At 61.6% G+C, this 26,783-nt stretch overlaps 4 protein-coding genes across 5 annotated transcripts; 2 read left to right on the top strand and 2 right to left on the bottom strand.

Moving 5' to 3' along the window:
- Positions 1-2,597: 2,597 nt before the first annotated feature.
- LOC309600430 (gonadotropin-releasing hormone II receptor-like) lies at positions 2,598-4,104 on the top strand (the record flags this gene model as incomplete). Its single annotated transcript, XM_082332769.1, has 3 exons — positions 2,598-3,086; positions 3,203-3,407; positions 3,608-4,104. The coding sequence occupies 3 exons, from the start codon at positions 2,598-2,600 to the stop codon at positions 4,102-4,104; spliced, it is 1,191 nt and encodes a 396-aa protein (XP_082188895.1).
- A 614-nt stretch (positions 4,105-4,718) lies between these two features.
- On the bottom strand, positions 4,719-7,568 carry RBM8A (RNA binding motif protein 8A). Its single transcript, XM_082332814.1, has 6 exons — positions 7,449-7,568; positions 7,023-7,082; positions 6,730-6,807; positions 6,270-6,406; positions 5,863-5,999; positions 4,719-5,244 (listed from the first exon to the last, which is right to left on the bottom strand). The coding sequence occupies exons 1-6, from the start codon at positions 7,513-7,515 to the stop codon at positions 5,199-5,201; spliced, it is 525 nt and encodes a 174-aa protein (XP_082188940.1). The 5' UTR covers positions 7,516-7,568; the 3' UTR covers positions 4,719-5,198.
- A 344-nt stretch (positions 7,569-7,912) lies between these two features.
- On the bottom strand, positions 7,913-21,374 carry LIX1L (limb and CNS expressed 1 like; the record flags this gene model as incomplete). Of its 2 annotated transcripts, XR_014230448.1 has the most annotated exons (7): positions 7,913-8,532; positions 10,669-11,498; positions 11,656-11,733; positions 13,451-13,546; positions 14,264-14,404; positions 15,492-15,655; positions 21,032-21,374. XR_014230448.1 is itself a non-coding variant. In XM_082333135.1 (6 exons), the coding sequence occupies 6 exons, from the start codon at positions 21,372-21,374 to the stop codon at positions 11,256-11,258; spliced, it is 1,065 nt and encodes a 354-aa protein (XP_082189261.1). In that variant the 3' UTR covers positions 8,693-11,255. The 2 variants fall into 2 exon arrangements, 1 of the variants encoding a protein (XP_082189261.1); XM_082333135.1 differs by lacking the exon at positions 7,913-8,532 and having other exon boundaries at positions 8,693-11,498.
- A 733-nt stretch (positions 21,375-22,107) lies between these two features.
- Positions 22,108-26,171, top strand: PEX11B (peroxisomal biogenesis factor 11 beta). The gene is made up of 4 exons (XM_082333093.1): positions 22,108-22,237; positions 22,351-22,466; positions 22,552-22,753; positions 23,944-26,171. Exons 1-4 carry the CDS (start codon positions 22,182-22,184, stop codon positions 24,308-24,310), a joined length of 741 nt encoding a protein of 246 aa, XP_082189219.1. The 5' UTR covers positions 22,108-22,181; the 3' UTR covers positions 24,311-26,171.
- The last annotated feature ends 612 nt before the right edge of the window (positions 26,172-26,783 follow it).

A 26,783-nucleotide genomic window follows, 5' to 3' on the forward strand; every position in this document is an offset into this window, starting at 1 on the left:
GGACCCCCCGGGGCCCCCCAAACCCGGAGCGGTGTCCTTGGGGACCCCCCGTGAAGGGAGCACCCCGGGTGGCCGCTCTGTCCCTGCCTGGCTGCTCTCGTGCCGGCGTGGGGCCTCCTTGTGCGGGCAGTAGCAACGTTCACTCTGAACCCTACTGATGACTGCGGGCACACGACAATTCTTCCATTGCTGCCATCGGCAGAAACTTTGCACGACCCCAGATTCCTTCAGGAGCCGGCGTCCCCCCCTCTCCGGGCTCCTCTGCATCTTCCTCCCGCTCCCTCCTCATCCTCCCAGCAGCGCTTTTCCCTACGGGCCTCGGCAGCAGCCGCCGACCGCCCGACCTGCCCCGCGTTTGGGGGTGCCCCCGTCCCCGCCGGTGCCAGGCGCTGCTGGGGGCTGTGAGCAATAACAGCCGCCGGACCCCCGTGGCCCCCGACGGTCCCTCCCCGGGGGGGGGGGCCCGCTTTTGGGGCGCGGGGTCGCAGTGAGGGGGGGCCGGGGTTGGGGGGGGCACACGCTGTCGGCGTCCCGGTGAATAAAGGCCCCAGCACAGCTCAGCCCGTCTCCGAGTGTCGGGGGGCCGGGGGGGGGGCCGCTCGCCCTGGGCACGGGCAGGGTGGGGGGCGGCACATCTGGGCACATCTGGGTGCCAGCATACCTGGGGGCTGGCACATCTGGGCGCCAGGGTGCGCGAGGGCTGGCACATCGGGATGCCGGCACATCTGGGCGCCGGCACATCTGGGCGCCAGGGTGCATGTGGACACCAGCACATCTGGGCACCAGGGTACGCGAGGGCTGGCACATCTGGATGCCGGCACATCTGGGCACCAGCACATCTGGGCAGCGGGGTTCATGAGGCCTGGCACATCTGGATGCCGGCACATCTGGGCACCAGCACATCTGGGCAGCAGGGTTCAGGAGGCCTGGCACATCTGGATGCCGGCACATCTGGGCACCAGCACATCTGGGCAGCGGGGTTCAGGAGGCCTGGCACTTCTGGATGCCTGCACATCTGGGCGCCAGGGTGCACGAGGACTGGGACACCTGGATCTCAGCCTGTCTGGGCGCCGGCACATCTGGGCGCCGGCACATCTGGGCAAGGGGACCCTGATGGGTCTCGCTGGCAGCGCGGGGGGGAGGCCGCAGATGCGGGGCTCCCCAGCCGCGGCGCGGCCGTGGGAGGGGGCAGCCTGGCCCCACGCTCCCCCCACCATAGGGATGCAGCCGGGGGGTCCCAGCGGGGGTGGGTGGGGGGCCCCGTCCCCGGGGGGGAGGTGAGGGTGCTGGCAGGGCCCCCCATGGGTGGGGGCCCCGCGGCGCTGTGCCGGGGGTGCGGGGAGCCGGCGGCCTCCCGGTGAGGCCGAGGCCGGCCCTGTGCCGCAGCGGGAGGCTGGGCTGTGCCGGGAGCTGGCGGCACCGGCTGCGGCAAGCGCGGCTGGGCAGCACTGCAGAGCGGTACCGCACCGGAGGGGCGGCCGGGGTGGGGGCCACCGCCGGGGCTGGGGCCGCTGCTGGGGCTGGGGGCCACCGCTGTGGGGCTGGGGGCACTGCTAGGGACACTGCTAGGGACAATCTTGGGGCTGGGGACACTGCTGGGGCTTGGGGACACTGCCAGGGCTGGGGGACACGGCCATGGGGTGCTGCTGGGGCTGGGGACACTGCCAGCACTGGGGGACACTGTTGGGGGACAGTGCCTGGGCTCGGGACACTGCTGGGGTTTGGGGACACTCCTGGGGCTGGGGGACACTGCCACAGCTTGGGGACACTGCCGGGGCTCAGGACACTGCTGGGGGACACTGCCGGGGCTTGGGGACACTGCCATGGGGTGCTGCTGGGGCTGGGGGACACTGCCGGGACTTGGGGACACTGCTGCTGCTTGGGGACACCGTTGGGGCTGGGGGACACTGCCATGGGGTGCTGCTGGGGCTGGGGGACACTGCCAGGGCTGGGGGACAGCGCTGGGGGGCACTGCTGGGGTGGGGACAGCGCTGGGGACCCGGGGACAGCCCCCATGGGACAGCCAGGCCCCCCCGGCTCCTCCGCATCCGCGGCCGCTCGGCCCAGCTAAAAACACCCCGCGGGGGCGAGGGGGCAGCGGGGACCCCCGGGGCGCCGGGCACGTGGCTCCCCCGCGGACCCCCCGCCGTCCCCTTCTCCGCGGCCTGGGTGCCAAGAGGGGTGTGCTAACCCCCGCAGGGTTATTCCCGCGGAGAGGAGGAGGAGGAAGGAGGAGGAAGGACACCAACCGCGTCCCGCCGGGTGCTGAGGGGTCCCGGGGGTGAGCTGCACCCCTGGGTGCTCCCAGAGCCGGGGGGTCCTCGGGGAGGGGGGGACGAGGCCGCTGTCCCGGGGCCGGGCTCCTGCATGCGCCGCGCCCTGGCATCGAGAGGGGACCCGGGCGGGTGCCGGCGCCCTGGGCCCCCCCAGGCTGAGACCTGACCAAACTCAGGGCAGAGGAGCAGGACCCCGCCGGCAGAATCGGGGCAAACCCGAAAGATGCTCAGCGTCGCCGGGCCCTGCCGCGGTGACAGCGCAGCCGGGGACGAGCCCGAGCGGGTCCTCGGGCTCCCAGCCCCGTGGCGGCCACCGCCGGCATGAACGTCACCGGGACGGCGGGGAACCGGAGCTGCACGGGTGCCGGTGAGGAGCCGGTCCTGCTGCCCACCTTCTCCACCGCGGCCAAGGTGCGGGTGGCCGTCACCTGCCTCCTCTTCCTCTCCTCGGCTTGCTGCAATGGCGCCGTGCTCTGGTCGGCCGCCCGGGCGCCGCGGCGGCGTCCGCCCCGCGTCCGCGTCCTGATGGCCAACCTGGCGGCGGCCGATCTGCTGGTGACGGTGGTGGTGATGCCGCTGGACGCCGCCTGGAACGTCACCGTGCAGTGGTACGGGGGGGACGCGGCCTGCCGGGCCCTCATGTTCCTCAAGCTGGCCGCCATGTACGCCTCGGCCTTCGTCACCGTCGTCATCGCCTTGGACCGTCACGCCGCCATCGTCAACCCCTTGGCGGTGGGCTGCGCCGAGAGGAGGAACAAGGCGATGCTGTGCGCGGCGTGGGCGCTCAGCGCCATCCTGGCTCTGCCCCAGGTGGGGGGAGACCTCGGAGGGGATGCCACTGCCTCGGGTGGGCTGGGATGATGATGATGATGATGATGATGGGAAGGGGGGAGGAACGATGCTGACGGCCCCGCGGCCCCTTGCAGGCGTTCGTCTTCCGCACGGTGAGCCGGTCGCGGCCCCGCCGCTTCGTGCAGTGCGCGACGGTGGGCAGCTTCGGGGCGCACTGGCAGGAGACGCTCTACAACATGTTCACCTTCGCCTGCCTCTTCCTCCTGCCCCTCCTCGTCATGGTGCTCTGCTACGGCCGCATCCTCGCCGCCATCTCGGGCCGGCTGAAGGACGCCCGCGGTGAGAGCCCGGGGCCGGGGCCGCGCCGCTCCGCCGCCCTTTCTCCATCACGGCTCGGTTCTCTTCCTTCTCCCCCCCGGCGGGGTCCCGCGCCCCGCCGGGGTCCCCTCTCCCCAGCTCGTTAACCCAGCGCTCCTAATTAACCCCGGGGCGACGCCTTCCTCCTCGCGCCTTCCTACCCCGGCGTTCCCACCCCGCAGCCTCCTCCCAGGGGATCCAGCTCCGCCGCTCCTGCAACAACATCCCCCGGGCCAGGATGCGCACGCTCAAGATGTCCATCGTCATCGTCCTCACCTTCATCCTCTGCTGGACGCCCTACTACCTCCTGGGCCTCTGGTACTGGTTCTCCCCCGAGATGCTGACCCGGGAGAAGGTGCCGCCGGCTCTCAGCCACATCCTCTTCCTCTTCGGCCTCTTCAACACGTGCCTGGATCCGCTCATCTACGGGCTCTTCACGGTGCATTTCCGCAGGGAGATGTGGCGCGCGTGCCGCTGCAGCCGCCGGCGGCAGGAGCAGGAGGTCGCCTCCGCCCTCACCGGTTCCTTCCGCGTCTCCACCGCCGCCGTGCCGGCCAGGAGAGCCGGCAGCGGCCCGGGGGGATCCGGAAAGCACGAGATGGAGGTGACGGCGGGCGCAGCTCCGCCGGGCCGGCGGTGCGAGCTGTGCCGCAGGAGGACGGTGGAGAGCTTCATGTGACGGGGAGGCCGGGCCGGACCCGCGGCAGAGCGAGGGGACCCCCAGAAGGGGGCTGGGGGGGACACAAGGGCCCCGCGCCGCCACAAAGCCGCTCGACAATAAACTCCGATTATTTTCGCGGCAGGAGCCTGTCTTTGGGCCGGGGGATGGCTTAACCGGAGCCGGCACGGTGGCCCGTTTCCGCGCCAGGCAGGGTCTGAGGGCACCGGCAACGCGCGAGGAGCGATAAGCCGGGAGCGAGGCGCCCCGTGCCGGGCAGAGAGCACAAGCTGGGGCAGAAATTCCTGTCCGAGACGCGGCAGGGGCTCCTTGGGGGAAAAAAAATATGGAATTTAAACGTGCCCCTTCAGCTGCGCCTGGGGGCACGGGGAGAATCCAACACGACCAGAGCCAAGCCGCGCAAAGCCCGCCGATCTGGCGGAGAACAGCGCTCGGCCAAAGCGAGCCGTCTCCTCCAAACACTGTTTTAAGGAAAAATGGCTTTTCCAACTCATAAACTGTTCTACCGCCGGCCCCGAGATCAATAACCGCGACAGCGATATCAGCGGATTTTAGGCAAATCTCAAATTAGCAAGGAGGCACGAAAGGAACCGGGGCTCGATTACAGCTCTCAGCGCGTTTAATTAAGGACAAATAACAGAGGACAATCGTACACAAAACCGGGGTTATTTAAAAGGCTGAGCTCACGCGCAAATGCAAAGTCAACAGAGGAAAGCCCGCAGGAGATCTCAGGAACGTTTGCCTGGGGTGTAGAAAACAACTTCTCTCCAAAAGGAGAGCGGCCGCAACGCCCGGCCACCCGCGGGCGGGACAGAAGGCTGGAAAACCTCGCGGCTGGAGGCGTAACCGCGCTCGGGGGCCGCGGCCCCCGGCACAGGAGAACCCAGAAACCTCAGGTCTTGCTTCTTCACTCAAGTTTTCTTGTTCGAAAACAATAAAATCTTGTAAGAAGCAAATTTGCCGAAGCCATGAACTGTTTTACTCCTCCAGCTGTTCCTCAAATGCCCCGTCCCCAACGTACAAACCCCCCCCCACTTTCCCCTCCCAGTTCTCCCAGTTTGGATTTGGAACGCACAGGTTGGAATGAGGATCCATCATCGGCGCCTCCTGTCCGGACTCCTGCTCCGTCGGCGCCCGCCCCTGGAAGAGAGGGCAGAGCACGGCGGGGGTTTTACCGGTGCTTTGAGCCCGCGCGGCCATTTCTCTCTCCGATCCAGCGGCCTTGGTCCGGCACGGCCGAGTGCAAGGTCCTGCCGCGGGGCGGGGACGGACGTGGGGGCACCGGTGGGGGACAAAGGAGCCGGTTTTTGCCAGAAAGGCAACCGCATCCTGGGCTGCCTCAGCCGCAGCGGGGCCAGCGGGGCGAGGGGGGGTTCTGCCCCTCTGCTCCGCGCTGGTGAGGCCCCCCCGGGGCGCCGCGCCCAGCTCTGGGGTCCCCAGCACGGGAAAGGCTTGGACCGGTGGGAGCGGGGCCGGAGGAGGCTGAGGGTGGCGAGACGCTGGCACGGGTGCCCAGAGAGGCGGTGGGTGCCCCGTCCCTGGCCACGGTCAAGGCCCGGCTGGACGGGGCTCCGAGCAGCCTGGTCTGGGTGAAGACGGCCCCGGTCCCAGCAGGACCGGACGGTCCTTGAAGGTCCCTCCCAGCCCAAACCCTTCCCTGATCCTCCCCAGCACCACCACAGGTGCCGGAGCGTTCCCGGCCAGGCGGATAAGCCGGTCCCCGGCACGCCGATGCCTCGCCCGCGGCGCGTTCCTCACCTTCTCTTTCCTTTCGGGGGCCCTCTCACGAAGCACCAGTCCACGCTGATGGGCTGCCCCATCAGCTCCTGGCCGTTCAGCCCCTCCATGGCCGCCTGCGCCTCTTTATAGGTTTCGTACTCCACCAGAGTGTATCCCTAAGGAGCGGGAGGGAGGCAGCGTGAGCCGCGGCGGATCCCGGCAGGGCGGGAGGCCGGTGAGGGGCCGGACACGGGAATAAACCCACCCCAAGCCCTGTTTGATCCCGGCCTCCGCGGCAGAGCCGGGGAAAGGGAAGCACGAGCGTCTGTCGCGTCCAGCTGCTGCCACGTGGATGAGTTCAAACGCCCCGTAAGCCGAAACGGAGGCGGTGAAGCCGCCGAGAGGCTCGAGGGGCAACCGCGGGCGCGCGGAGCACCCCCTCCTACCTTCAGGTAGCCCGTCCGTCTGTCGAGGTTCAGGTGGATGTTTTTTATCTCGCCGTACTCCGCGAACTTGTCGTGGATGTCTTCTTCCGTCGCCTCCTCGTGAACCCCCGTGACGAAGAGAATCCAGCCCTCCACCGCTGCGGCGTGAAAGGGACCCGCGTCACCCCGAGCGCCGGGCGCGCTCCCACGTCAGCCGCGGGCTCTCGGGGAAGGGGACCCCCAAAAGCGGCGGCGAAGCACAGAGCGAGCCGTGCGCGGGCGGGAAGGGGAGATGCAGCCCCGGAGCCCAACGCTCTTGGCTCAGCCCGGGATAAATCCCAGCAAGGCGGGGAAAGGCTCTGCCCCAGCAAGATCCGAACCCCGATACGGGGCCAAGGACCCCGCGCTCCCCCACCACCTCCCCTCCCTCCGGTACGGCGCCCGCGGCGGGGGCCGGGAAGGTGCCGCCGGCGATACTCACACCTCTGCGGGCCCGGCTCATCCCCGTCCTGCTCCACGCTGTCGTAGTCCTCGCGCACGCGGGCCCGCGAGCCCTCCTCTGGGCACAGCGAAGAGGGGGAAAGAGAAATGGGCGACTGGTGCCGTCACCCAGGAGGACAACAGTGCCCAGAGCACCACAAACCCATTTAATCACCCCAAAAGCACGAAGCCGGCCGGGGTTTCGCGCCAGGCCCCTCTCCAGGGGAAGCGTTTAACCCAAACCGGGAGAGCGAGGCCTGGAGGGATGGGGACGCCCCGGCGGGTGCTCCTCACCTGAGCCAAAGCCTCGGCCTTTCCGCTTCTTGGCTTTCTCCTTCAGCTTGTGGATGCTCTCTACGGGCGAGAGGGGAGAGGGCTGGAACCGGGGAGGGGACCAGACCACGGCCCCGGGGCCGGGCAGGTCCCCTCCGAGGCCGGGCAGGTCCCCCCCGAGGCCAGGCAGGTCCCCCCCAGGCCGGGCTCGGTACTGACGCTTGTGGGGAGGGAGGGAACCGGCCCGGGACTGGCGGGGGGGACCGGGAGCCGTCGGGGGGGGCCGGGCCCGAGCCGGGGGTAACCGGGGGGACAGGTCCCGGTGTGAGCGGGCCGCGGGGGGGAGCTGGGCCCTCAGCGGGCCCCAAGCGGGAGGAGGCGGGAACCCCGGGCCGGGCCGGTCGGTGGGTCCGGGCCGTTAGGGGACAGCGCCAGCACCGCCCTCACCGTCGCCATCCTCGTCCATGGCGAAGTCCTCGCCCCCCGCCTCATGCAGATCCAGCACGTCCGCCATCTTGCCGCTCTCCCCGCCGCCGCTGCCGCCGCCGCCGCGGTGCACGCCGGGAAGCGCGCCGGAAGCACTGCCGCGCCGCCATCTTGGGGAGGGCGTGTGGCGGAAACGCCCGCGCCGCCATCTTGGGGAGGGCGTGCGCCGGAAGCACTGCCGCGCCGCCATCTTGGGGAGGGCGTGTGGCGGAAGCGCCCGCGCCGCCATCTTGGGGAGGTCAACGCATACTGGGAAACACTGGCGTCCTACTGAAGCCATACTGGAGCCACTGGGGCCGTACTGGGGACCACTGCCACCCCCGGGGGTGACACCAGCCCGGCTGCTCCCGGGGTACGAGCCCCTGCGCAGGGACAGCTCAAAGGGGAGGTGGGGGCCACCATCTGCCCCTTGCGCCCCCGAAGAAGAGAGAAGCCGCCTCAGCTACCCCAAAATCTATCGGTTTATTGTATAAAATCATACATACAGCCCACAACGGCGCACGGCGATTTATCCTCGCGGCTTCGCATTTGATTACGTAGCCTGAACGAGGAGAACAACCCATTTTGGACGCTGAGAAAACCTGGATTTGTTCATTTTTATCACCTTCCAAGCGGATCCGGTGACTGAGAACCGGTGCCCGAATCGCCAAAAACCCACGTCAGGGAATACCAGGTTTTCCCTTTCCCTTATGCCGGGACGGGTGGAAACGCCGTAATCCTCCCCGATCCGTTCCAGCGCGGCTGCTGGCCGTAGCGAGGCACCTGAAACAGCTCGTGCACCACCCGGCGCCGCGGGACAGAAGAGTTTCGCTAAAAACGTTAAAATCCCGACGCGGGAAGCGCTCGTAAGCGCCGCAAAAAGCAAAAAAGCACCAGGAGGGGCCCAAAAACCCCTGACGGCGGAGGCGCCGCGAGGTTTCCGAGGAGCTCCCCGGCGCGCGGGGATAAACGGCCGCCGCGCAAGCGCGGGTGCGGAGACGTCGGACCCCGCGCTGCTCCTAGAGCGAGCGATGACATCCACACACAGGGTCTAGATATTGCCGGCCTGTAAAAAAAAAAGAAAAATAAACTCCACACCATTTACAATCACGTTTATAAACGCGTTAAACATTAATACTGTCGTGTAAAGAGGCTGCATATAAAAAATATATAAAAAAACCAAAACAGGCTTGTTAGGACGAGAATACAAAAGTAGAATACCTACAGATAATACAATTTTTTTTTAATCTCCATCTCAAAACAAAGACTATTGCTCGAATACCCGCCCGCCTCTGCGGGCAAACGGACTGCGGAGGGAAAGGAGCCGAGTCCCGAAGGCTTTGGTACCTCGACCGGGGGAAAGGAAGCGGAGAGAGGCGAAAGCGGCGTTGAGGAAAGAGGCGCGGGAGCCTGTCCGCAGCCCGTGTTCCCGCCGAGACGCTCCCCCGGGCACGTATCGAAAAGGCGGGAAGGGACAGGGGAAGGACCGCGAACAAGTGGCTACGCTCTTGCCTGAACTCGAGCTGCAGGAACACTTCAAAGTCAGAAAGAGCGTTTTTTTTAAACTCTACACATCACATAGGTTTAGTACGGGAATTATTAATTTAAAAAAAATAGTGCATCTAGAGATTCTTGGCTTGTTCCGTCGCCACTGTCACGCGGAGGGAGCGAGCTCCGACGCGGCGCCCCCGGCTCTGGCCGTCGCCCCCTCGCCTCGTTCGAGGCCGCGCCGCACCAACACCCCGGGCCGGGAGAGCCCAAATCCTAGGATTTGTCCCCAGTAAGCGCCTCCTGGGGCGGGGTAAGCCAGGCCCAGCGGAGGGCCAGGCCCCTTCACCCGCCTGAGGGAAGCAAAGTGGAGTTGAGGCCAAATCTTAGTCTGAGCTTTCGCTGCTTGGGGCGGGAGCTCTGCTCTCGTTCAGAGGATTAAACGCAGTCCTAGTTAACAAAGACTTAAGCGCAGTTCTGGTTAACCAAAACTTAAATGCAGTCCTGGTTAACAAAGGCTTAACCGTGGTTCTAGTTAACAAAGGCTTAAACGTGGTTCTAGTTAACAAAGGCTTAACCACAGTCCTAGTTAACAAAGGCTTAACCACAGTCCTAATTAACAAAGACTTAAACGCAGTTCTGGTTAACCAAAACTTAAACGCAGTCCTAGTGAACAAAGGCTTAAACGCAGTCCTAGTGAACAAAGGCTTAACCGTGGTTCTAGTTAACAAAGACTTAACCACAGCCCTAGTTAACAAAGACTTAAACGCAGTTCTAGCTAACAAAAACTTAAAACGCAGCCCTAGTTAACAAAGATTTAACCGCAGTCCTAGTTAACAAAGGCTTAACCACAGCCCTAGTTAACAAAAACTTAAAACGCAGCCCTAGTTAACGAAGGCTTAACTGCAGCCCTAGTTAATGAAGACTTAAAACGCAGCCCTAGTTAACGAAGGCTTAAAACGCAGCCCTAGTTAACGAAGGCTTAAAACGCAGCCCTAGTTAACGAAGGCTTAAAACGCAGCCCTAGTTAACGAAGGCTCAACCGCAGCCCTAGTTAACGAAGGCTCAACCGCAGCCCTAGTTAGCGAAGGCTCAACCGCAGCCCTAGTTAACGAGGCCCTTCAGGCAGAGGGGCTGAGCGTCCCCCCTCCCCGCTAGCGTTCTGAAGCCCTGGCAAGGCTTTTAACCCTGCCTTGGAGAGGCCGAGCCTGACAGTCGGTTTGGAAGCCGCTCCAGAGAGAACAGCACGTCCCTCTCTCACTTCCCGCGAGATTTTCCAAAAATGCGCATCTCCCCAGCCTGGCTGGGGGAGCCGCACAGCTCCAGCGCTGCGCTTCCAGCAGAACAAACTGGCCGCCTCATCCCCGCACCGAGTGCTGGTGCTTGGGACGGGACTTCAGCGCCTCCGCCCTGGGCGCGACGCTGTGAGACCCCAAAGAGGACCGAAAGGGAGCGGAGCAGGAGGCTCTGCCTGCTGCCGACTAATTAAACTGCCAAGCCGCAGCCCTTAATTAGCGCAGGGCCTCGTAGTGTGTCATTAGCTGCGTTGTTTAGAGACTGAACCACGTCCTGCCCCACGAGCGAAAAGCCAGGAGCAGATACAGCTGTAGGGGTAACCGCGAGTCCTGCCCGAGCTTGGAACTGGAATTCTCTAAGACCGATCCCCAGACTTAAGTCTGGCCAAAACAAAATCCCAGTTTTAAATCCCTCTTACGTGCTTGGGAGTATTCCCCCACGCAGCTCGCATTGTAGCGTCAAAGAGAATGCGCTGGTTGTTTTGCCGTGTTGGTTTTTTAATTTGCCATGTTGGTTTTTTTAATTCGTGTGGCTATCGAGGAGTTTTGATAGACCCCCCCTCTACTACAGAAGCAGAAGGAAAAATAAAAGCAGGTCCGCATGACATGCATCGGCTCCAAAGAACAGAAGCTTTCTGGAAGAAGCGCTACGTTCCCTGGAATCCTGCCGACCGTACAGCGCCGACGTACAGCGGAGCTCTCCGGTGTTAATACTGAAAGGCTGCATTTTTAACGCCGTCTTTAAAAAAAAGTGACAGAAGGAATCCTCTAGCGGATAGGAGGCTGAGGAGTAGGTCTAGAAGCAAGTATTAAAAGGTTTAAAGATCTGTACAGGAGTTTTGGGGGGGGTGGTGGTGTTGTTTTTTTTTTAAAAAAATCTTTCAAATGTGCAAACGGGCCACGATTCTGGAAGAGGCATTGCATGCTTTACGTGACAGGGGCCGGATCCCGTCAGCGTGGAGGTGTTAGTGGGCCTGGGGGAGCGGAACGACTCGCACGCCAGAGTCTAGCAGTTGGAGGAGTGCATGCTCCCCAGCTGGCCAGCCGCCAGCATCAGGATGTCTTTCTTCTCCTTATGGAAACGCAGCTCCTTCCCAGCCAGGCGGGCTTCGTCCAGCTCCCTCTCCGTCGAAGCCAGCTCTCTGGACAGGGCCCCCGGGCTGTTCTGCTCCCTGTTCACCCAGTCCATGGCCATCTGGTTCCTTATGTCATCGTCCAGAGCGCGGTGGGAGTAGTGAGCCAGGACCTCCTGGTGGTACGGACACACGAAAGACAGGTCGCTACGGGGCACGCGCGTCGCTTAGGGGCGCCTGGCTTCCGCGCCGGCTAAGGGAGCTTAGGGGGGTGGCTGCGGCGACCCCAGGACACCGAGAGCACGGCTGGAGACGCCCGCAGCCGGGACTCACCTGCCGTGAGCACTGCCTCTCTCGCATGGCTTTGAGGCTGCCGTTCCAATGCAGCAGCTGGAAGACGGTCATCAGCTCCTGCAAGGGCAAGAGGCAGTCAGGCGGCGAGCAAAGCGGGGGCGAGGGTTCGGCGTGACAAGCGGGCAAGCTCGTTTCTAGCTAGGGGGAGAAGAAACCGAGAAGGCCTTGGCAACATCACGGCCGGTCCTTTGCAATTGCAAGGGTCACAGAGCATGTTTGCAACTCCGGAGTCTATAAACAAAAGACTTCCAGCACGAATGAGTCCAGATTTATCAAAAAGACATGAAAACCACAGGAGCGGGGGAGGGGAAGGCATCACCAGCGCCCCAGGAGCCTGGACGCAAGGGCAAAGCCTGGCTCACCCCACCAGACCAAAATCCCCCGACCAGATGAGGGGATTACGGAGGAGACAAAGACGCTGATGCTTCTCCGCCCCAGGGATTTCAGGATTCTGCAAGCAAGGCTCTGTCCTCTCGCAACCTCCAGGCCACGCCACCAGCCAGAGCAGGTGACAACCCCATGTTTTCCAAGCAAACATTTCTCTCTCAAGGCCACACAAATTCTGCCTCAAACTTGCAGGGACGAGTTAGGCTTCCCAAGCACAAACACAGCCTAAGGGATATACAGAACAGAGTCACCCTGTGTAAACACTTCTGTCTTCCGCCTACCGACTATTTCCATTCAAGGGAAAGGAGCCAGGCAAGAAGTCGGCCTCGGGAGAAGCTTGCCTACAGCAAAGAACCCCAAATACAGCGGCGCTGCAGACTTGAGGCGCCTGCTCTGAGGCACATCCAAACCCTGCCTCGCTGTCTGGAGCAGGGTTACCGTCTAATTTCTCCTCTTCTAAAAAATCCAGTTCCAGTTGGTGCGCTTACAGTCAACTCGGCCGCACAAGAATCGTTTCGAGTTACTTTTGAAGCCCAAGTTTAAATTAAAAGGATTTGGGAATCTCGCAGCGCTGTCCTAAGGACGTCTCTGTACGTGCGGGGATGGGCGTGCTGGAGAACGAGGAGCGCGCTCAAAGGCTAGCGAGTCGCAGGCAGGATTCCGAGCGCTCTTATTTACCTGGCTGCTCTGCTCGTAGGAGCAGTTTCCTCAGAAAGGCTGGAATAAAGCCCAGAAGAATCTCAGCTCTCAGTCATCTGTTCTGCACGGACTCCTTCTGCTCCATTACCCAGGAGTGATAAGTGTTATAGCAGCTCCCCTCGGCAGTTTGTACTTCTCATTCCACAGATGTTTTGTCGTAACGGGAGACAGGCTGAGCATACTTCAGTGGGCTACGAGGACTGCTCAGATAAAGCTGCGGTTTGAGGGCATGTCATGACAGTAACCCAGACTCCTAATTCCACAATCAAAATGCCTTCGGGTGAAAGATCTTCACCAGCTTTCCTAAGGGAAGGGAGATCTCTCCCATTTTACAGGGGAGGATAAAAACCACAAACGAGACGGCTCGCTGAATGCCACGAGTTAAGGTGCCTGCAGGTGCCGGCCGGACCTCCAGCACCAGTTACCGGAACACCGTGTCACGGAAAGCACTGGCTCAGAACGCACAACCCTTCGCAGTACTGAGCCCTGCAAATATCAAAAAGCATCTACAGAGAGGAGCCCAATTCAAAGTATTTTGCTGGTGAACCAGCACCTGAAAGCGCCACAAATCCCGAGCTGTGCTCTAAGAGGAAAGCCTCACTTTTGTTTCGAACGTAAAGCGCTACGGACATCGCTGCGAGATCAAACCACCCCGCCTTGAACCGTGGCCTTAAATCATGAACAGTACCTGGAACTCCAGCATTGATTTCCCCTTGTTGGATTCCAGCATGAAGCGGAAAGCACCGATCCCGGTGTTGGGATTATCAGCTTCCTCTCGATTGCCCTGCAAGAGACATTTCATACGAGAGCTGCAATTCCCGACCGCGCGGAGCTCACCCGCATCACCTCCGCTGCAGCAATTCCGGGTCAGATTAAGGAGGGCAGCCGTACGTGCCCCAGCCTGCGGCTGGCTTTTACCAGTCTAATTCGGCCTCTAACACTCGCGTCGTTCGCTACGGCTCTCAGGGAGTGACAAAGCCCGCTCTGCTTTTGACGATGCTACTTGAAACGGGATTTTTTTCTGCAGCCCATTACGGCGATTTCAAAGTTGTTACAGTACTCTGGGCGCTGCCACGTGACTGCGCAGCGAGAGCTCCCTCCGGGATAAGGTATAATTAGGGCAGTAAAAGAAGAATGCAAAGCTCCCGCCGCTAGAAACTAAAGTTTCTGGAAAACATTTGGTTTAGAGAAAGCTAGCCAATGCGACAGCCCCGTCACGGAAGGGCCGCAGGAGTCGACACCTCAGTCGTCTTCCCCTACCCTGCCTGATCTGAGGGCAGCACAATCACGCGCGAGGCGAGTGTGAGCCTGCGTGGGAGGGGAAGCAGGAGAGCGAGAATTAGAGCTGTAGTTAAACTTTTAATACTCAGAAGTTGCTCAAAAAAACCTGCCATAAAGAGTTCCAGATGTAAAAGAAAACTTCTCTTCCCGTGAGCTGAGGTTTTTCCCCAGCCAACCCGTCCCCGCCAATCGCAGCCGGCTGGGCACCGAAAAGCCTTACGTTGAAAGATGCCAGGGCCTCCGAAACACTCTTCTCAATGAACTCATCCGTGATCCTCCGGGAGGGATGCTCGTTAAAGACCGAGTTCATTAGCGCAATCTTCGCAGCGCTCCTTCGGGCCTCCGCCTTGGTTGGACAGAACTGAGGAGAGACAGACAGCATCAGGACAGAACGACGGCGAGCTGACCGAGGTGCCTGCAGCCCCGTGCTCCAAACTTCTCCCCCCGCCGCAGAGAACGGGAATTAGGTGGCAGTGTTGTGTAGTTTTGGAAAGTCGTGCTCTCCGACATCCTGAAATCATTAGGAGCTAGTTTTAAACCACAGCTATCCCAACCACGCTAAACACAAAAATTAGGCAGGCAGCTGAACTCAGCACATAGTATCTGCATCGGGAAACGCCACCCATCGGATCGTCAACAAAATTAATTAGCTTAAAACCAAAACGTAACCAAATTACTCTTCAGCACAAGGACTGCTCTTCAGGACAGGCAGACTCTGTAGCTGCCTGAACTGTTTCTTTTGGATCCGTTCTTCAAACCAAGACTAGAGAGTAACTGCCTAAAGCCACTGCAGCAAAGGAATCCGAAACGCAGTCAGGACCCGTTGTGATTTTTGGACCTTCATCTTTCGGGTGAGGTATTTGGGTTGGACATTTTCCTTTTAAACAGAAAGAGGGGAGAAACTATTGATCCCATGTTACGATTTGATTTCTAGAGGCTTTTGGCATCTGGAGAAGAGGTTCTGGGTCAAATCCAGAGCCCCTGCAAGGAAATATTATTCTACCAGCTTGTCCGAGCCGCATCCTGTAAATACATCCCGCTGCTTAACCGGGGGAAGGAGAACCCAGTGTCAAAACCAGCCGATCTAAGAGCTTTCTCCGATAGCACATCTCTTACCCCGGCACTGCCAAGGGCCAGGTCAGCCACGCGTAGGGCATACAGCACACACAGCACCGTAAAATTTACAGCCAAACCTTCCCCGACTGAAGTCGGGCGGGGTTTCACAGGCAAGGGGGAGCGTTAATAGCCAGCCTGAAATTACAGAGGCTCACAGTCAGACCCATGTCGTTCTCACGCTTCCAATCAGAGGAAAACCGTTAGCGCCGCGCCCAGCGCAGAACGGTGCGTGAGCACTAATTCCGGTGGGGAAGGATCCCAGGGCACCCAAGTCAGGCTGCTTTGGCCGGCGAGCTGTGCCGCAGGGACAGCCTCCACCCAAGCGATCGTACCTGGAAACTGCCGAAGCAGCTCCCTCCCGGCAAGGTGACGTAGCAGACGTAAGGGGGGCTGTTGGAAGGGACCATCTCGTACACCACGAGGGCTCCGTTTTTCAGATCGGCTCCACGCGACTGCTTCATCTGCCAGAACTCCTGAAGGGCCTCCACGACGTTCACTGAGGAGACAGAAGAATCAAGTTCAGAGACAGAAAACAGGCGCCTGGGAAACTGGTTTCCTCAGGTATCACCTGCCAGGAGCGGCCGCATCCAGAAACAGAAGGGCATAAATGCTAGCGCAGTCCCACCTACGCAAGCAGGGCCCTGCCAGGGAGCGCGGTTACGTCTCGGATTAAAAACCATCAGCGTCAGGGGAAGCCGTAGGTGCACGATGTCAACACAGAGACGCCTCTCCCAGCAAGAGGAGCGTAAGGAGAACCACCGAGTTCTAAAACAAAGCCTCCTCCAGAAAAGCTCTTCTCGTTCCAACAAACCTCTGCAGCTGACCCGCGCGTGCACTGTCAGACCTGCAGGAACCGCCTGCCTTTACGCTGAACATCACGTACCTGGCTCAAAACAACACGACGGAGATACAAGAAGTGACCCGAGGCGCAAAGCTGCCCCGCCGAGGCCTTCTGGCAGAACTCCCCGTAATTCGGGTGCGAGCATTTGACTGCCAGAGAGAGAGAGCGCGTAACAGCACAGGGAAGGGAAAGATCCAATTGGAGAATCTCCTTGTGCCTTTCGGCACGGGAGGGCGTATAACCAAACGGTGAATCACAGGCCAAGACCAGGATTAGCTTTTGTTACCGTAACTGTTTTTTCCATCCCAGTTAGGAAACCAGAGCCTAAAACGTTAGCCCTCGTTGACTTTGGTAATTACAGTCTTTCCAGAAGTCGTTTTTAAGCAGGCACCGTTTCTGGAGCACCAAATTTGCCAGATGGGGTTTGAGCACTTACCCACCTTTTAACCCAGCAGATAGTCCACGCTGCGCACAGCCAACCAACGCGCACAGCCCTCACGGCAATCAGCTCGTAGCCCAAATCCGCGAGATTAAATTCTTATTTTAATACGCGTGCGAGAACCAGAGGTGTTTGCTGTAACAACGAGCCAGCTCTCCTGTCACTCTCCTCCTTTCTGAATCCCCAGCGCCGTGAGGACTTCCTTCGACTACCCACCCTTTACTTTGTCAAGGTTTGGGCAAGAAAAAACGACCCTCGTAGCGTCTAACACGCTAAGTCCGGTCGAATTTGCTCTAAGCTGCTTTCCGTGCTGAAGAGTTTGACAGGTAGCTGTAGGAAAAGCCTGCCCTCAGCTCCTCCTCAGCACTCCTTCTCCAAGCCTTTTTAATCTCAGCAATTGCTTTGAAGCAAGGCAATCTGCAAAACAGATTACAGCAGCTCCTCGCTCATGCAAGAGCTGTTAAAAGGCCCCCACCCCAGCATTCTCGTTTTAAGCAAAACGAGAAAAAGTACCCCAAAACCCCCAGGCAAGCTCTCCCGCGAGGAGCCGTGTACCACGCAGCAAGCACCGGGCAGAGCACCAAGCCAGAGGCGGCTGCTGCTCTCAAAGTCTCCCGGGGTAAGGTATAAAAGGGAGGTGAATTTGAGGCCGCGCGCGAGCGTGAGAAGCCAAGGCCATCGCAAGCCACCCTGGCTTAGCTTTTCGGTGGCCCACACAGCGCTGTAACTCTTTAAGTCTTCAGCCAGGTGGCTTTCAGGAAGACGGCGAGCTCGAGGCTTTGACTTTGTTTTATTGCTCCCTGTAAGATGCAGCCAGGCGAGGAGTCACCAGCACAGTAGTCCCTCACCAAGCATTTCCCTCCTCTTTCAACCACAGGCTTTCCAGGGCATTTGTTCACAAAGCAGTCGCTTTGGATTATTTTCAAGCTTAATTTGGTTTTTTTTTTTTTTGATGAAACATGCAAGACAGGGGCAATTTTCCACTGAAGACTAACAAAAAGCCGTACAAACAATACAGAGTTCCCTGCCAGTTCTCCAGCGCGCCAATACCCAGACAGAATTCCCATCCATCCAGGCAGATTCCCGTCCCAGGGAGGGCGTAAATCATGCACATAATCCCCAGCGGATCTGGGGAGACAATGCCCGATTCAATAACGGCTTCAGGGACCATTTGGCACAGGGCAACTGAGACTTCGCAGCCGCGACCACACAAGAAACTGCAGAGAAAGCCGAGCTACATCAGGCAAGGCAAATGCTCACCACACACGGAATTACTCTGAAAATTCAGGGAAATTCTACTTGGGTTTAATTTAGTGAAGTCTGAGAAGCTGGCATTAAGGGCAGGTTAACGAGGAAACGCCGTGCAACACGTCCGTGGGCAGGGAATTGTGTTTTCAGCCCAAGACAAGGGTTCCTCTGTGCCAGACACCGGCTGGGTACTTCATTAGCGACTGGAGCAATAGGTCAGACAGCTGAGAAGCATCCAAAAGAGGTTTTCTTCCCAGACTGGATCCAATGCTTCCAGCTGCCGCAGGCAGGACGGGTTTAGGAGACGAGAGAGCGAAATACCTAATTGAAACTCGACAAATGCTTCAGGACAATATGCTTTTACAGGGCCGGAGAGCAGCCCGCCTCGCTACGAGCAGAGATCTGCCCACCTGCCCTCTCCTTCCCAGCCACAACGCCGCACGTGTCGTATTGAGCAGACACTGCAGCGCGCTGCATCCGAAGTGAAATCTTAGCCTGAATTTGCTCCGGATCGATGATTTTCAGCCTCGCTCATTCACCCCCCTCCTCCCATTGAATCACAAAACAGCGACGTGGGGGGAAGAGGCAGCAGACGGGAAGCTGGCTTTTCGGAAAGCAGCCTAAATCCCGTTAGGGCTCACGCTTGCGAGAGGACGGTCCTCGAGAAAGCAGGGACGCCTTCTGCACCCTGACGGATTTCAATCCCGTACGGAGCACGGGAAACACCACGCAGCGCTCGGGCTGGGGAGAGGGCAGAGAGAAGAACGACTGGATGCTTTGACCGCAGGTAAAGGTGCCGAAGAAGCGACGTATTCTTTGCACCGCACGCGAGGTGATGTTGAACGGGAAGCCCAACAAATAAAGAAAGCTATTTTAAGTGCCCGCAAGTAGAACAAGTCTCTCTAGCAGCTCAAAAGACACCGGCATCAGTCGATACCTTTTTTATCTGTTTGCATTTCTGAGGGCAGGAACGGGAAACGCCGATCTTCTAGAAAAACCTCGTCACCCATCTGCGTGGGAGAGAGCCGCGGATTTAGAGCGCAGCTTAACCCACGCGGGGCGGCTTCTGTCGGAGGCTTCCCCCTTTGGATTCGCCACTCCGAGAAAAGCTGAAGAGACGCTGGGAGACACAAAGCAGAGCCTGCTCTGACCATCGCTCCTATCTGTTTATTGCTTTGGAGCGTAACCCCGTATCCCGGCGCTGCGTATACGATAGCACATCTGACTTGCATATTAAATACAGAAGGGTAAGTGATTCCACATGGCGCCGAGCTCCTCCGCAGCCAGAGGAGCAGCGGTCCCTCGCGCGCCGGTGGCGCTGGCTGCCAAGCGCTCACCATTTGGAAGCGGACGACCGCCTCTTGTTGGACCTGCTGCCGTAGCCGGAAGAAGTCGGGAACTCAAAATAGTTGCAAAACGTCTCCTTTCGGGCGGGGTGGAAGATTCTTTCCATCACAGGACCAGTAAAATATGTGCTTCGACCTTGTTTCTCGCTTCCGTACTTTTTTTTTTTTTTCTTTTTTTAAATAAAAAGGAGTGTACAAGAAACTCAGATCCGAGCCTCCTCCAGGGGCTCTCGCACGACCGGGCGCCTCTGATGCAATACTTGGAGCCCCGCGGCGCCGGAGCGTGGTGGAGTACTTAACACCCCCGCGACAGCCTCTTCCAGCACCAGCAGAGCTGATTCCTCCTCCCAGCCACGGGGTTTTTCATCGACCAGGTGCAGCCGTGCAGAGCACAGAACTGGGGGGGATCCCGGGAAAACCGTGGCCACTGGGAATTTCGGCCAAGGATTGCCCAGCGGAGCTCTCGTCGCTGCTGCCTTCGTTGAAAGAAACGAGCATTTTTTGTCCTGACATCGAGTTGAAGTAAAAGAATTATGTACAGAGGACTAAATCGCTACGACACAAGAATCCCCCTTCTTAAAAACATAAAACACATCTAAAAAACATTTGAAAAATAAACAGCCTCCACTTTCTCTAACTTTATCACACGTTTACCTGTTACAGGCACAGCACGAGTAGGAAACCTCCTCAGCTTTAAACCACAAGGTAGGGAATCGCCTGCCCAAGCTCCTACGCCTGCCTTCGTGGTCACCACTACACTCGCCTACCCCTACCTCGTTTCCCTAATTTACAAAAGCAAAAAACCACGTCAAATTAGGCATCGGGAAACGGTTGATCCCGTAAAAACAAAAGTTTGCATTTAAGAGGCCGCAGAGCTTTCTAAGAAAAGGAGACCCACGAATGTTTCTCAGGTTTGACCCCTGAAACCACGAGAGTCCTTAGGGAAAAGGCAGACCCAGAGAAACCACAGGCTCAGCGGTTTTATTTTACTCGCTTTTACTTTACTCACGTTCTCGGTTTTGGCACCAGATAGATCGGGCTGGAGCAGGGATCCTCCCTTCCTCCCCACGCTCACCTTTAACGTCACCCAAATCACGGGAGCTCGCTCTGCAGGGCTGGGAGATGCCAAGCACGAGGGTTGAGACAGCAGCAGACACCAAAAAAACCCTCCACAAACGGCACGAAACGCTTATTACTGACGTTGAACCTAACGACAACAGTCACGGATGCCTCCTCCGTCACCCTTACAGCCCATCGCATGGGCAAAGCACCAGCTGAGCGCCGCTGGGACAGGGACACAGCGCACAGCCACGGGAGAGGCTCCCAGCTCGCCGCTTTTCTCTAATTCCTAGACCTGCGGGGAAAAGGGCGCTCAAAGCTCGGTGGTGGGAAGCAAAGGGAAGCGGGGCCCTCACCCGGCAAGGCTGCCATGCAAACTCCGGGGAGGGAAGAGGGTCTCGGAGAGGTCCGCACCTTAACGCTTATGCTGGAGAAGACAGAAAGGGGAAGGGTTGCACGGACCAAGGAAAACGGGTTTCGACAGGAACCCCAGACAAGGGAGAATTAATGGGGAAGGAGGGCTGGGATGGGAGAGTCCCAGGCACAAGGCTGGAAGGGAAAGGGGGAGCTGACAGGGAAACAGCTCGGGAAGATCCCGGCCCCTACAGTGATGGGATGGGGCAAGGGGGGAAGGAAAAGAGGCAAAGGAGAGCCCCAGCCCTGGGGGCACGGACTGCGTGGGAGAGGATGATCCAGAGGAGCCCGTTCCCGGGGAGAGGGCGGCAGGAATAAGACCGAGGGAGAAACCGGCTGAAGCTGCAGAGGAGCCAGCCCTGGGCGGGGGCGGCGGAGGGGAGCCCCGGGGGGAGCCGACAGGAGGGAAACGGGGCGAGAAGGGGCCAGGGACGGGAAGAGGGTCCCCTCCCGGGTCCCTCGCCCTCAGCCCCCCCAGGCATCGGGTCCCCGAGCCCGCCCCGAGCCCCCCCGCCCCCGGCTCACCGCGGCCGTAGCCCTGCGTGTGCTTGGCGAAGCTCCTCACCACCGCCTCCACCGCCTCCCGCAGCACGGCGGGCGGCCCGGCGCCGGGCGGCGGCGGCGCGGCGGGTCCCTGCAGCCCCAGCGGGGGAGGCGGCGGCGGCAGCCCCAGCCCCAGCCCCAACCCCAGCCCGGCCGGGGGCGGAACGGCGGGAAGCGGCGGCGCCGCCGCCACCGCGGCGGGCGGAGGGGCGGGAGGCGGCGGAGGGGCCGAGGCGGCGGCGGGGGCCCCGGTAACGCCGGGCCGCAGGGAGCGCAGGGTCCCCACGCCGGGCTGCAGCCGCTGCGCCCGCACCGACTCCATCATCGCCGCCGCCGCCAGCCCGCTCCGAGGGAGAACCCCGCCGCGGGGCCGCTGTCACTCACCGCCCCAGGGCCCAATGGGCGTGGAGATCACCTCAGGGAGGGGGCGGGACGGTAGGGGGAGCTGGCCAATGGCGGCACGGAGGAGGCTTCGGGGAGGGGGGAGGGTGGTGGGAGGGAGGCGGTGAAAGCGGCAGCAGGCCAATCGCAGGGCAGAGGACCGGGATGGTGGGCGGGACGAGGCGGGGAGCGGCCAATCAGAACTCGCTTGCAGGGCGTGGGGAGGGAGGGGCGCGGTCGCCTTACCTACCCCAATCACAAGTGACGGACGCGGCGAGGGGGCGGGGCTTAGATGATAGCTGTCCAATCGTGCTACAGGATTTATTATAATGACACAGGAAAGAACGAATCAAAATGCAAAGCAGCAGAGATGGAGGTAGGGAATTGTAACCACGTTTTTATTGGTCGGGAGAAGGGGGGCGGGAAATGGAAAAGCTAACCAATCAAAGGCTTCGATGCATATTTAGAGGCGGAGACTGTTGCAATTGCCCATTCACGGCCTCTGTTTTGATGGAAAAGGGCGGAGCTTGGAGTCTCCAGCCAATAGGAACAAGCCTGCGGACATGAAAAGGCTGTGCTGCGCTCCCGCCGGACCCCTAGGCGGCGCTAGTGCACCACCACCCCCCGCCGCGGCCGGTTTGTCCCGTGGCGGCTTCCGTCGCGCTCCCGGAAGTGGCTCCGCGCCGTCCCGCCGAGGCCCCGCACCGGGGAGCGACGCCGCGGGCCCGGCCCGGCCCGGCCCGGCCCCGCCATGGAGACCTGGGTGCGCTTCAGCGCCCAGAGCCAGGCCAAGGAGCGGCTCTTCAGGTACGGGAGCTGGCTCCGGTGCGGCGCGGCCCGCCTTCCCCTCACCGGGGCCCGGGGGAGGGCGGTCACGGAGGCCCCGGGGTTGGGCCCTGACGCCGCGCCGTCTCTTACAGGGCCGCCCAATACGCCTGTGCCCTGGCGGGGGACACGCTGCGGAGGAACGGGGCGAGCGCCGGGGTCCTGGCCAGCATTCGGCAGCTGGAGGCTCACCTCAGCCTGGGCCGCAAGCGTGAGTGGGGCCGGGCCGGGGCTTGGGGGGGGGGAACCGGGATCCCCACACCCCCCCGGTGACCGTCCGTCTGTCTGTCCCGCAGTGCTGCGCCTGGGCAGCTCGGCCGAGGCGTTGGAGGCGGCGAAAAGGGCCATCCACCTGTCAGACATGGTGCTGCGGTTCTGCGTCACCCTCAGCCACCTCAACAGGGCCATGTACTTCGCCTGCGACAACGTCCTCTGGGCGGGAAAAACGGGGCTCGTCCCCAGCGTGGATCAGGAGAAGTGGAGCCAGAGGTCCTTCAGGTGAGGGGCTGGGCAGCCGCGGGAGCTGCGGCCGGCAGCGAGTGCGCTTCCCCGGGGAGAGCGGGCCGCTCGCCTCCCTTCTGCTGGCCCGGGGCTCCCCCGGGGCTGCTGCCCTGCAGGGGTGGGTGAGGGCTCTGAGCCCCGCAGCGCTGCGTGCAGGGGCTTCTCGTAGAATCGTTTGGGTTGTAAAAGACCTTTAAGTGCATCGAGTCCAACCGTTAACCCAGCGCTGCCAGGGCCACCACTAACCCATGTCCCTGAGCACCACATCTCCCCGGCTTTTAAATCCCTCCAGGGATGGGGACTCAGCCCCTGCCCTGGGCAGCCTGGGCCAGGGCCTGACAGCCCTTTCCGTGAAGAAGTTTTTCCCAATACCCAACCCAACCCTGCCCTGGCGCAGCTTGAGGCCGTTCCCTCTCGTCCCATCGCTTGTTCCTGGGGAGCAGAGACCGACCCCCCCGGCTCCAGCCTCCTTTCAGGCCGTTGCAGAGAGCGAGGAGGGCTCCCCTCAGCCTCCTCTTCTCCAGGCTGAGCCCCCCCAGCTCCCCCAGCCGCTCCTCCCCAGCCTTGTGCTCCAGCCCCTGCCCCAGCCCCGCTGCCCTGCTCTGGCCACGCTCCAGCCCCTCCATGGCCGCCTTGGGGTGCGGGGCCCAGCGCTGAGCACAGCATTCGAGGGGCGGCCTCACCAGTGCCCAGCGCAGGGGCACCATCCCCTCCCTGCTCCTGCTGGCCACACCGTTCCTGACACAAGCCAGGGTGCCACTGGCCCCCTTGGCCACCTGAGCACCCTGCTGGCTCATGTCCAGCGGCTGTCGACCAGCACCCCCAGGCCCTTTCCCGCCGGGCAGCTCCCAGCCGCTCCTCCCCACGCCTGCAGCGGTGCCTGGGGTTGTTGTGCCCCCAGGGCAGGACCCGGCCCTGAGCCTTGCTGACCCTCACCCCGGGGCCTGGGCCCATCGCCCCAGCCTGGCCAGGGCCCTCTGCAGAGCCTCCTGCCCCCCAGCAGATCAGCGCTCCCGCCCAGCTGGGTGTTGTCTGCAAACTGACTGAGGGAGCCCTCGATCCCCTCGTCCAGATCCCTGATAAAGATTTATTTATTTTGGAGGCTCCCAGCGCCGCAGACCGCGATCCCCAGCACTGTTTGCCTGCTCCCTCTGCTCTCCCCGCCATTTCTCTCCCCTCTTTTTCAGGTATTACCTCTTTGCCCTCGTCGTGAACCTGAGCCGGGACGCCTACGAGATCCGGATCCTGATGGAGCGCGAGGCGGGCGGGAAGCGAGCGAAAGGCAGTGAGAACGGGCGCCAGCTCCGGGCTGACAACGGGCTCCAGCAGCTGGGGCTGAGGCTGCAGATCCAGCTCCGGCTTCTGATCCACGTCCTTCGGAACAACCCTCCTCTGCTGCTGGACGTGGTGAAAAACGCCTGCGACCTTTTCATCCCCCTGGACAAGCTGGGGCTGTACAAAACCAACCCGGGCTTTGTGGGGCTGTGCGGCCTCACCTCCTCCATCCTCTCCATCCTCACCATCCTTCATCCCTGGCTCAAACTGAAGCCTTAGTTGTTCTCGGAGCCTGCCGCCGGCCTCCGAGCCAGCGTAGGCGGATATTTGGGGACGCCGGGGGGTTACTCCTGGGGCTGGGACGCGGCTAAAGCCGACTGTCTCGGTCCCGTTGCGTGTGGCTGCGCGTTCACGTCACGCCTGGCTGCTTTAATAAACGGGCCGTGGAGGCGGGAGGAAGGCAGAGGGAGTTCGCGGCGGCGGAGCCCGCGGGGACCTGCTCCAGCTGCCTCCGCTCCCGGTGAGGAGGGCGATGCTCCACGGACCTAAATTTGGTTCTTCTCCCCATCGCCTGTAGGGCCTGGCCGGCCGTTTTAGGGGTTTAACGTTTTCCCCCCTCTTCAGGGGCGTCTCTTATCCCAGAGTCGGCCAAGAGGGAAATCCCTGGGGCCGGAGAAGGCGCCTGCCTCGCCGGGTGCGTCCCCAGGCCGGGGGGTTACGCTGCGGGGCGGGGGTGAGGCTCTGGCGCTGGCCGGGCGCTCCAGCCCCTGTTTTGACACTTTAAAGATAAGACAGATTTCTTAGAGATTCCTTCTTCTTTCGCGTAAGAAATCCGAGCGCGGGCAGAGAGGGCGAGTCGGAAGGAGCCGGGCCGCGGGTGAGGCCGGCCCAGCCGGGCGTTCGGAGGCGAGCGCGGGGGGAGCCCCTGGGGTCTCGGCGGCTGGAGGTGGCTTTTGGTGGGATCGGGGCAGGGTGGTTCCCCGTAGGGGAGTATTGGCTTGCCTGCGCCTTTCCCGCGTCCCTGGTGGGGGAAAAGCGGCGCAGGCACGCCCCGCTGAGCCTCTGCTGCGCTTTGCTTCTCGTGTCCCCTGGGGGTTTTTGCCATAAGGGGATTTTTGCTTTTTTTTTTTTTTTTGCCACAAGGGGATAAATCGGGGAGGGGACGGCTCGACGCCCTCCCGTGTTCCCACCCGCTTTTCCCTCTGGGCTGGCACTGCCGCCTCACTGAATTTGCACGTTTTCTTTGGTTTCTGTGACACCAGGTGCCACTGCTTACGCCAGGCTCTAAGGAGTGTTTTACTTAGCCACAGACTGAAGGCCAGGCTCCGAGCTGATGGTTGTTTGTATCCAGAGGTGGGATGTTCCTCGGCCCGTCCCCAGGAGGGGGATACGGAGGGAGGGAGCGACCCCGCGGGCTGTTAAAACCCGCTGGTGTTTTGTGCCGAGCTCCAGCAGCTCCGTGCGCAAACAGCGGGGGCTTCACCCGCTCCCAGGTACGTCTGCGCGGCGGCAAAGGCCGGTGAGCCCGGACCCAGATCCTCTCCGGCACTTCCCGTTCGGCATCTCCCGGCTTTCTGCGGGCGCTGGGGCGATGCGGGCAGGGGAGAGGCCGAGTCGCTGGGAAAGGGTGGGTGAGTACAGCCCGGAACTGGGCCGGGCTGCCCGGAGCTTTAGCGAGAGTTTAATTCAGCGGGGTAAGGAAGGAGGTGGCAGGGGGGTGTAAGAACGTGGGGTCTTGCTGCCTGCAAACCGATTTGGGCAGGGAGGGCGCAGGGCGGGGTGCTCGGACCCCGGCCTTTGGGCGGTGGAAGCCGCCCCCCGGGCTGACGGCAAAGGGCTCGAGCAAAATCTCAGCGTGGCCTCGGAGGCTTCGAACTCTTGGCGGAGAAGGTAAATCAGTTACGAGAGGGGAAGGCGGCCGACCCCGGCACGTCCGCAGCCTCCGCGTGCCGTTAACGCCGCGGTTTTAACGTGTTGGAGCAATATTTTGTCTGGCGGCGGTCGGGAAGGTGCGGTGGAGGGCTGCGCGGCGCTCCCGCTCCTCGCCCGCGTGTAAATACGGTGGTGTCAATGGGCGCCTGCGCGAATCCCGGCCCCGTGGCGGTTTGCAGAGTTAATTATTAAAGCCCGGTTGCTGAGACGTCGCCGCTCTCCTCTCTCTTTGTGATCCCGGGGGGATGCGCGCGCAGCCCGCTGCGGCGGGCCCGCCGGGCGACGGGGGCTGCGACTCGCTCCCGAGGCGCCTTCCCCGGGCAGCGGGCAATGGGGAGACCCGCCGCCTCGTCCCCCCGCCCCCGTATTTCAGATCTTGGCCGTTACCGTGGCCGGGCGATGCCCCGGCAGCCCTCGGCATCCCCTTCCCCTCCGAGGGCTCGTTAGGGCTGCGCCGGCCTCCTGCCCCCAGCCCTTCTCCATGCGGATCAGGGGCATCGGGGCTTTACCGTGCACCCGGCAGGACCCCGGCTCTCGCTCCGGCATCCGTGGCAAATCCCCCCGCCGCACTTCTGAGCCGACAAAGGGTGGGTGGGAGAAGCCGGGAAGGCAAACGAGCCCGCTTCGTCTTTTCCTCGAGCTCTTCCTCCCCTTCTCCAGGCATTTTTTTATTGCTGCGTTGGCCCCGGCTGAGACCTGCCAAACTCATCGCACCCCGGGCGTCGCGCCGGGGGGCCTCACCGAGGCTCAGCCCCCCCTGAGCTCCAGCTGGCCCCGGTGTGGGGCCGGGGGGGCCGGGGGTGACCCCGGTGTGGGCCGA

The sequence above is a fragment of the Platalea leucorodia genome, assembly GCF_965183815.1.
Source record: "Platalea leucorodia genome assembly, chromosome: 24".
Classification (NCBI taxonomy): Eukaryota; Metazoa; Chordata; class Aves; order Pelecaniformes; family Threskiornithidae; genus Platalea; species Platalea leucorodia.